Raw genomic sequence first — 11048 nt, 5'->3', positions numbered from 1 at the left:
CAAAGGCATATATCTTCCATCATTGATCACCACTTATTCGCATTAGTGCAACAAAGACACTTATTGCACCAGTTAACCGATATACAACCACAATATGAACACGGTTCACCCTTTAAAGTACATACCCTGTTAAGGAAGGGAACACTTTGTGCGATTATATATAACATAAAACGACTGATCAATATGACTGACAAGACGTTAGTAATATATATATAATATATGCACTGGTTGTTTTTAGGTGTATTATGTACTGCATTTTACATATCGCGGGATTACTTGGAAGTAAAATGGTTATTCAGAAAATGCGATGTTCGTGATAGGTTATCCACTATCATTCAAACTAGCCAATATCAACATCATAGAAAAAAAAGGATCTTAATGCTTTGAGCATCAGTTGACAGTGTGTCCGCGAAACGCCGACATCACTATGAAAATAATATTAAGAAACAACTTACAGTGATAACTCACAACGCAGAGGAAAACGTAAACGCAGGCAAGGTATCGTTCTATTTACAGTGTTTGAGCGTTCCAGCTAGACCTATTTCCGGTCGAACCCAGTATCAGACTTGGGCCGATAACAAATACAGTTACACAAAATGAAACACAACAACTTAGTCATCCAATATAATATAAGCACGAACATTTTCAGACAAGGTGATATTAATCTAGTTACATTTGTTCTCGTTTGATATTTGAATTCAAGTTGCTGGCTCGGGCATGATGCGTTTGATCTCACAGTTACCCATAACAACAGCATGACTTATCAGACATTTTAGAGCCAGTATTACGCTTGTTGAGTTTAGCCTATAAATCGAGCGCCACTCTTTGATTTAAAACACTCGTCGACTTGTCTTTAACAAGAACTGGTGGGAGCTTCATAAAGCTCTTCGTATGTCGATCTTAACTAAACAGCTTTGTGAAACGACCCCCTGAAATGAATTCTTAAACGATTACTAATACAACTTACATTAAAAGTTAAATCATTTTATCTTTTCCAATGTAATTTCATCCTTATTAACAGTTTCATTCACATTTACAAAAAGAAAATGGAAGACGGTTTCAGAGTGTTCAAAATAGACCAGAGATCTTTGGCGCACCATACACCTCACAGCTGAGGCTGCAGCATTCCATTATATTTTAGCTTCAGCACAGTTCAACACCACCACATGGAGGCAAGCATAACAGATCATAATGGTAATCATTCATAAGACGATATTAACATTTATACGATCTTATTTCCATTCTGTTAAATAAATGAAATAAACCAACGCGATATATTGTTTCTTTTTCTTACCCTGTGAAAAAGGCTGTGCACTTCTCATAATAAATTCATTATTTGTTATATACTAGAAATCTTTACGTCATTATCGCTTTCAGCGAAACAAATTTCAGGACTACAGTAGCTGAATATAAATAAACCAGAACAATTTTCACTTGAAACGCTCATCATTGTCATATATACAGAAATCATAAATTAAGAATTTCAGAACACCATGCGATATATTTCAATGAAATTATAATAATCACATTTTGATCAGACTGATCAAGACATAATATATGTTGGATATTTTCTTCTCAGGACGCCTCATATTTACATGCATTTAGTACAGCCTCTGAAACGAATAAAACCATACTCCTTTAAAATCACCGAAGAATACACGGAATGGATAGCCAAGATGAAAATAAATAATATTACCTTTTTTTTAAATATAAATTCATCTCCTTGAACATGGACAATTTGAGCTGCTTTTCAAATTACATAATAACTGTTGAAATGATGGCTATTATTATATCTATATATACATCATTGAATAAATAAACATTAATAAACCACAAATTCAGAGAGTGGCCAGTTGAACTTGAAAAAATGTGATGCAAAACAAAACAAAGAAAGCACTTTTGAAGTAGGAAAACGTACCTTTTCTTCAAGGGTAGGGGGGGTATAGTGTATGCCCACACAAGCTTTCTCGTTTAAGGACTATAAACTTTGGTTTTCAGCGTAAAACATGCTAATACATTTACTTTAGCATAACCTAATCAAGAAAAACGGAAGTAACGAATTCACCAAGGACTATTTATATTTCGATGAATTCATTCAATAACTCAAAAATGATCGCAATGACATGAATAAGAAAAACCCTGTTATTTAGGAATTCATACAGAAAAAAAATCAAATATTCACGAACAACTCCTTGAATTGAACGGTGGAAAAAAAGTATATTGCTTGATCAAGCCATAGCTTCAAATGGTACAATTATATTATCAAAATATATTTATTTTATCATTTCATATTTACAGGACGGAAAATGCTCATAAATTAAGAACAGATTCACGGCACATAATTACACGGTGGTATTATTTAAGAACATCCCTGCATGCCTTCGGAAACCATGCAAGATTCTCTTGACAAAAGACAACACATTATCGTGTTCACTTGTGAAACAAGAGGAGAAAAGGTGAATATATTTTTTTTTCACCCTCTCTATCGCATGAAAATAAATTGTCTTTTTTGTCTCACACAAATAATCACGCTCCATAGAGATGATCGAAACAGTGAGACTCTTATCAAGGGGAGAATGGATTCATTTCCTTTAAAACAGAAGGAGAAGCAGGAATATAGATTAGAAAGCTCTCTAAATAATTAAGAGCGGAGAGGCAGCGGCGTGGATAGTTAACCCGGTTCATCCAGTTGCGTGACTATCTGCACCTCATCTTCAGATTCGGGGCAAGGTTATCAAATAAACACGGCATTGTCCCTCTGATAGGTTGTCGAATACAAGCCCTGTGAGAAGTGTCATTGCACGTATAAGACACAGGGCTTTATTGTTGTGCACGAAATAAATCCTATTTCAGATTGGAATCATCAAGTCCTTCTTCGGAGAGGAGTGATAGATTAGACCCTGTAAAAGGAACTCTCAACTTGATTGCACGTTTAGAAGTTCGAGCACGCATGGGTAGCTACTCTACTGGTGCAGGACGGTGAACAGTTTCGCCAGGACCGAGTTCTGTACGTCACACCGTGTAATGGCTTCCAGATGCATTGATTGTTCTTCCCGTAGAGTATTGTCCATCAGACATGATGAAGAATCGAGCCACGAGGGGAAGAACATCCACAACCAAACCTCCAAAGTAGACCTTATGATCCATACATGGGGCATCGCCATTTCAATGTGTTCATGGAGTCGAGTCTGCTTGCTTTAACTACCGAATGCAAGTCCCTTTTCTCTGATCGGTTCATATCAACCCTGCAAATAATCATCTTTACGATTAGAAATTGTTGATCAATATCATGTGAGTCCTATATATGATAAAACATTCTGAATCCTAATTCTTTTAGCTCCAATTAAGGATCACCGCAGGGCAATAGAAGGTAGGACTATCTGAACGTTTAGATGAAGCTATCATGGCTACAAGATTGTGTAACCTGCGAACGTTGAAGTACATGCTTCATACAATACAAATATTGTATTGTTTAATGATCGTGGAATTTGTCAATAATACAGTGCTTTTGTATATGAGTGTCCATTGATTCGGCGTGGTTTCAGAGAGGTGTCTTCACTTCGTCTTTCTCTTTGTAGCTGGTAGGTATAACGAAGAACAATTTCTGCAGAAATCTTGTCAGGGAATCTGTGCATTGAAGAAATAGATGAAAGGGGGATATGATATCTAGCATTCAAGTAGGCTTTTCATTTGAAATATGCCAACCGATGTTTGAAATTAGACGTTCAAAATTTACAGGAGAATTAAACCTTTGCACAGGATACCTAGTGTGAAAAAAGAAAAATCACAGAAACAGATCAACGAAAGTTTGAGAAAAATCTGACAAATGATGAAAAAGTTAAGTGCATTTGAATATTGCGATCACTAATGCCATGGAGATCCTCAAAATTGCAATGACACAAATATGTGTGATGTCACTTGTGAACAACTCTCACCATTACTTCAGTATATATTTCATGCAAACTGCCTCTTTTTTCACATCTATCAGTACAGCATATATTCTTTCTATAGGAGGGCATGTAATACAGATGTTTAAAGAATACATCATTGATAGAGTTTGTGTCACCATATAAGAAAATGCAAAGAGACATTTTGGGGGTATTTTATAGTCCATCAAAGGGAAAGTTGTTCATATGTGACATCACACATCCTTGTCGCATTGCAAATGGGAGATCTCCATAGCATAGTGATTGCAATATTCAAATGCTCATAACTTTCTCATTATTTGTCAGATTTTTAAAACTTTCTTTGTTCTTATTCTTTGGCTTTTCTGTTTCAACACAAGCCCACTTGTTTCAAGGATATGATTCTCCTTTAAAAACAAAATTTAAATTAAAACTTTGAAATGTTAAATGCGAATTGCAGCTCTGTCTTCGTTTTCTTTGTTCCTTGTTCTTCTATCATTATGCCCCCTCCCTCTCAGTCTGTCTGTCTCTCTGTCTCTCTCTCTCACTGTTTCTCTCCAATACCTATTCGCCTCCCTCCCCCTTTTTTGTTGCTTTATTGGTTTTGTTCTGTTCCTAATGGAGGGGAATCCAATCTCCGTTTGCTGTATTTGCTTTACTAAAGTGCTTTGTTTTAAGAAAACATAGGCTGTACTTAAATAATAACTATGAGAGCTCCTGGAACAATGTTACCAAAGTTCGTCAACCCCACCAGAAAATGAAAAAAAAAGGTTTCAAATTCTGCCATGTTTTAGATATTCAATTATGAAGTCAGGTGATAAAATATTACATTCTATGCAGTCCGTTTCTCGACATTTAACACTCGGCATGAAGGGGTGCATTGTGTGGAGGGGTTCATTAACTTTTTAGCACCATGGTATGATACTCACTCATTCCTCGGAGCTGAAGCTTATACCAGACAAAGAGGAAGTAGACCGCAATGCCTGATATGATGAAGATGAAGGCATAGAGAAACTCCAGGGCAGGTGAGTTGATGATAGGAGCGAAGATAAGATACAGAGATGCGCAGAAAAAGAGGATCGGAACCACCAACGGAACCTAGGAAAGAAAGGAGGAAAGAATGTTATACTTTGCTTTTAAAAGAATCTAGGGGAAATGATAAATAGTAAATAAATAAATAAATAGCATAGTAAATCTGCTCTTTCCCAAAAAAGCTAAAAAAATATAAAAGTTATCATTGCTTCTTGCTTACTTTAGTATATTTACATTCTTCTTTTAAATATTTATTCATTTCTCCAAAGACAATGGTTACCATATATATTGGAGATTTTGAGATGTATTATGATATACATGACATTCTTTCTATTTCCAGAAACATTAGAGTGTCCTAGCAATCACTGTACATACGCTTACTATAACACAGATAATATTCTATTAAAAACCCTTCATAACGAAGCACCATTTGTCGAAAATCGATGAATCAAAACAAAAGTGTCGTCGCGGACTCAGGGCAAACAACATACTTGATATGATTTGCCGTGTCCGAATCTTCTTAAGAAGATAAGCTGACCTGGGGGCCATTTCATAAAGCTATTTGTAAGTTAAGAACGACTGGTGAACCTTACTTACGCGCTTGACCATCGCCAATGAATATACCATTTTCCACAAGGATCACCAGTCGTTCTTAAAGTCGTTCTTAACTTACAAACAGCTTTATGAAACACCCTCCTGGTCCACCAACTTTAAACAATGACGTCTTAATGTGTCCATTGTGATTTGATGGTTATCTTCAATAGATCCTGAACGTTGCATAAATCTATTATGTGAAGTGGATGCTAACATACGCTGATATATACCTTGATGGGACGTTCCCAGCCAGCATGTGTATATCTCATTATCATCAACGCCAGTACGGTAAGACTGTAGAAAAGCCATACGGCGAAGGTAAAGTAGTTGAGGAGACCATCAAAATCCCCAATGCATATCAGAGCCATTGCAATCGCCGTCTAATGTAAAAAAACAAAAACAAATAATGTGTAAGTCATAAAACAAATAATGAACATTGAATTAACTAGTGAATCAATAACAGGAAATAATTGTATATTTAGGATTTAGAGTACATGAAAACGCTATCATTGACAGCATTGCCATTATATAGCTCAAGTTATGCCGAACAGCATACGTGTAGCAAGCAATAATTGAATTCTTATTTAAAGGAAAATGTACATGAATCAAAAGATATAAGTGTTAAACTAATATCGGTTTGATTCTTAATACCTTGGTCACATTTGCTCTACGGCGGTCGTACGGCGAGTCGAAAACAGCTGTTTTATTAATTTTGATTCAAACCACCTTATGTATGTAGTTGGAGAAAAAAATGTTAAAACGGCTGTATTCGACTCGCCGTCGGCCGCCGTAGAACAATGTGACCCTGGTATAACTGGCGTTTTCAATGCTTCTCAGGTGTGGGGCCGATACAGATACCAGGCAGAGGTGTAAGGTGTTCACCGACGTTTTTGCAGTGAATAACTTACCACTGACATAACAGCAGGTTGTGGGGTAAGCCTCTTAGCGTGCACCATTCCTAAGATCTGAGCCACGTGGCCTTCCCTTGCTGCTACGAAGGGTAACCTGTAACAGTCAATATTCAATGTAAACTTCCTCATACATAAAATAATGTATAATCCATACATTTCATTTCATTTATTTGTTTTGCAACAAGAAAACACATATCTGAAATTTGACATCAAGATAATGAACAATAGTTTTGTATATAAATCATCAAATATATCATACATAAATAAAAAAAAAAAAAATATCAAGTGGTATTTTCTGTTACACAATAAATATGTTTGCAAGGGTCGTCAGAAAAGCAAGGCTTGAAAACGTAACAGCCCTGGAAAATTGCCAAAATAATATCTACTGTCATAAGACGTGCAAGACTATACTAGAAAGTGTTTTGTCTACTATTGATATTGTTGTTTATATAATTGTTATTTCATTTTTTATTACAGCCTATAGGCATGTATGGATGCATATTCCAACAGGAAGAGAGATTACATGCCGACTTGATATTAGTACGTCATTCATTTACGATAGATGCGTATGACTTCCAAGCCAATATTCTTCAAAATAATACTTTGATCGTGATTTTTGTTAAATACTTTCTGTAAGCGATTCCATAAATACGGGAACTTCCAAATATTATTTGTATCTTGTTCATACAGATCTCATGAAAACTTTCGAGACTTTCAAATGATTATCTCAGTGGGTAGCCCTGTCAAGAACTACATCAACATGAGCAGTTCATGCAGTGACAGAAAAATTGAGAAAATGGGAGTCAGATTTGAAAAAAGGGTCGTTAAAAATAGGCCCATTATGGAATCGCCATCGTCCGACTCCCCTTTGGAACAAACAAATTCACCCTTCTTGCTCGAACAAAATGGTCGGGAAATGCATGTCAAGTTATTCATCCATGATATATATCAATAAATTTGTTATTATCATCAAGTTCATCTGCCCTCCACGTACCTGCCAGCTGTAAAAAGGGTAGCGTTCGCTGCTCCGAAAGTCGACATACACACACCAAGCGGAACGATCCAAGCGAAAGATCCCATTGTGCGGTGTGCAAAAGTCTGTGAAGAGGACAATAACATGGATTTTTATTTATTTGAATAGAAGGCATGCACTACTTACTGCAGTGACTCTGAAATATGTACACAATAGGCTGTATATCGACATGATAATTAGTGTAAACTTGCACCGCATTCCATTGTCGCGTCCCGGAATAGCATTCCTTTAACACACACTTTTTCATTCTCTTGTCAAAATGGAATCACATTGTCTGGGGAAGCTTTGTTGTGGAGCCGAAAAGTGCAGTCTGGAAAATGTGCATTCATTTCCTTTTCAATAAATTTGTAAATTAAGTCGATTTGGAGGTCAGGAAAGGGTAAATTATGACAAATAAGTACAGACGGTGACTATTTTAGATGCAGGTGTTGTCAAATACAGAGAGATGTCCCATATTATAGCAATGTTTATGAATATATTTCTGAAGTGTATGTCAAAACAGTATGCGGACAACATGACTTAAATGAACCAATTCACACTGAAGTATCACCGAGGATGATTATGATAATCATCTTAAAACATTAAACCGAAAAAAAGAAAGCAAAAAGTAAAAAAATCACGTGGCTTCTCATTAACTATTTGTCAGTGACAATACCAGCGAAAAAGTGGTCAAAAGACAACTTTTGTTACTCTAGAAATACACTGCGCTTGTAATTTTTGAAAAATATCAACAAACAAGGAACTACGCTCCACTTGTTTTAGGATCTCGGATATGCAATTATCTAAATCATTTGGGGCGTGCCGTTTTGTCCTACTTTTCATGTGTTGTTCAGAAACCTGGTATGTATGTAGATATTGCTTACGGGGGGCCAACTTCTGATAAACATTGGTGAACGCCGGTAACGAGCGGCGATGAATTTTGTTCACCGCTCCAGGAACGGTCCAGCAAATTAGTTCTGGCGGTATGACCAGGCCTTAAGGTGTTTATAGAATAGTATTAATATAGCATCAGTTTGATTCCCAACTGGTGTTAAATCAACACCGGAGGTTTTGCAGTGAAGTATACTTACGACAGCAACTGCTTTTGCTGCAAGCATCTCATCTGGGGTAACAACAGTGAAGTATGAGATATTCATGGAGATATATACAAGAGCGACGAATGGGATGCCGACCAGCAAAGAAATCGGAAGATTCCTGAGGGGGAGAATGTAGCAATGGGTAATTCTAAGAATTCAGGCAAAAATAAGGACAATTATGCAAGCAAATCATTAGTAGACTTATCCAACCCGTAAAACATTCTCTTTTTATAATATCAGTAATATATACTATAGGCTAAACTAATTTTGCCTGGGAGTTACCTTCCGAACACATATCATTTTGTTCGTTTGTTTGGAGAGCAAAATAAGTAAATAATCAAACTATGCCGCATTTAAAGAAGGTGATTAAGACATTACAATCTCCAGCGGTACTTTTATACATGTATGATGTACATTCTATGTAAGAACCCCTATTAAGCATAAATAAATATCGGAACTTATAAACAATGAAAGTGTCTTACCTTCGTGGGTTTTTAATCTCTTCAGTCAATGAATTTAGGAAACCCCTGAATCACACACACATCAAAAAGAAACAATGAAAACAAAATAAAAGAATGAATAATGAGCTCCTACTATTGCACATTACCAGAAAATAATGTATATGTTTGTATTCGTTCATATAATGTCCAAAGGATTCAAATCTTTTAGGTTAAAGTTATTTGGATATTAAACATTTTTGTGCATTGTGTGTTAATTTAAATGTAGTTACAGCGATCAATAAAAGTACTAGTCACTTTATGAAAATAGAAATTGTAAAAAAAATGATACTATGCCCTGCTAGCCGTTTATTATCATTATTATTACATTTTTAAAATGACTGGGTTACTTACCATCCTTCATACGCCCAAAGTCCTTGATAAAAGGCTAAGGCATAAGACAGTCCATTGGGCGAACTATTCATGAACGATGTTTTGGGTGCAATGAACTCCGTATTGCCTGGTTATAAAATATTTTAGAGAAATGTAAGAAATAGAGACGGTGAACAAACCCAATTTATATTATATGCATATATATGGGCTTAGTAAGAAGAAAGTCCATAATGAATCATCAAAAAACATATATTTAGTATGCCAACAACTTGGCTTTTGATGTGTTCATCTAATTCTGAGTTTTTGGAACAGAACATAATTCAAAGATCTATGCTTAGTTTTCGCTCATGCAGGACCCAAGCCTGTGGAATTCTTTCCCACCTAGTTTGAAAACCCAGACTTCAGTGACCACCTTCAAGGGCAACCTGAAAACATACCTGTATAAGATATTGACTTATTGTTCAGACATGTATTACATGTAAATAGTTTTTGTTGTTCTGCCCTGAAGCGCCTTGAGCATCTAATCAAGATGAAAAGCGTGCTATACAAATCTCTATTATTATTATTATCATTATGAAATTTCCATGAATTCAATACTCGTCATCTAATGCATATGATAACTACCCGCACAGAATTATATTGCATTTTCCATACAATTACTCACATATGTCATACACAAAACAGAAAGATGAAATTTCATTAAAAAAAAAAACAACAATTTATTGGATAAACGATGCTGTACTGTTTTCGAAAGAACAGTAACGGTTATCGTATAGACGACTGCGGTTCTCACTCGAAGATACTCTTAATGAATAGCCTATATGAAACGTAATTATGAACACACACCTTTTCCAATGTTGATAAAGCCAATGACAATGATGATTGCACACACAAGCAGCTTGGCAATGGTAAACCAGATCTGGATTTGATTGGCTGCTTTCACACTGTAGCAATTTATGAAGGTCAGGATCACTGGAAAGTTTAATGTGAATAGGACCAAAGTTAGGCATTGTACACAAGGTTTGGATACGTCACTGCTTTCTAAATAAATGTTTATGTCTTTCATCGCAATAAAAAAAATATTTAATTGTGCTAATGGACATTTTTTGCTTGATCCCCCCCCCTTTACTTTCTCATGATACCCCCATATCTCCCCTCTCTCCCTTTCTCTCTCTATATAACTGTCTCAAATTATCTAGGTATCTTGGGCACCATTTCTGTAACCGACTGTTTCCATATTTTGGCTTGAGCACTCACCCCCCCCCCCCCGTCCCGCTCTTTCCATCTACATGCATATCTCCCCCTTTTCTCTCTCAGGTTATCCATCTCAATCTATACCTCAAAATTATCTGTCTGCTAAAATATATCAGTCTAAAACTACAGATGATAATATGCAAACTACTCACATAGCGCCATCATCGCGAATATCCTTGCTACCAGGTCGTTGTCGTAGCAATCGCTATTTGTGATGTACTCCGCGGTGTAGGTGCCCATGATGAGGCAGACGATGGCAACGGTTGATGGGCGTATCACCAGGATAAAAGTCCAGGAGAAGAGGAAGGCCGGTAGAGCACCCATGCACTCCAGGAGATAGGCGTACTCTCCTCCCGATTTGGGGATCATTGTGCCCAGCTCAGCGTAACAAAGGGAACCTTGGATGATATGGG

The 11048-nt window shown here is 36.4% G+C and overlaps 1 protein-coding gene across 1 annotated transcript in view; it reads right to left on the bottom strand.

Moving 5' to 3' along the window:
- Positions 1-536: 536 nt before the first annotated feature.
- The window catches only part of LOC121416910 (b(0,+)-type amino acid transporter 1-like), a 32830-nt gene continuing 22318 nt past the window's right edge, over positions 537-11048 (bottom strand). Inside the window, exons 3-12 of the mRNA XM_041610437.1 lie at positions 10788-11033; positions 10228-10353; positions 9403-9508; positions 9034-9078; positions 8546-8669; positions 7437-7540; positions 6440-6536; positions 5762-5911; positions 4835-5003; positions 537-3627 (exon numbers count right to left, since the gene is read on the bottom strand). Of these exons, the coding sequence (XP_041466371.1) occupies positions 3542-3627; positions 4835-5003; positions 5762-5911; positions 6440-6536; positions 7437-7540; positions 8546-8669; positions 9034-9078; positions 9403-9508; positions 10228-10353; positions 10788-11033 (1253 nt within the window). The 3' untranslated portion in view covers positions 537-3541. The remainder of the gene's footprint in view (positions 3628-4834; positions 5004-5761; positions 5912-6439; positions 6537-7436; positions 7541-8545; positions 8670-9033; positions 9079-9402; positions 9509-10227; positions 10354-10787; positions 11034-11048) is intronic.

Source organism: Lytechinus variegatus, chromosome 6, assembly GCF_018143015.1.
Source record: "Lytechinus variegatus isolate NC3 chromosome 6, Lvar_3.0, whole genome shotgun sequence".
Lineage (NCBI taxonomy): Eukaryota > Metazoa > Echinodermata > Echinoidea > Temnopleuroida > Toxopneustidae > Lytechinus > Lytechinus variegatus.
This window is presented reverse-complemented; position numbering and strand designations above follow the sequence as displayed.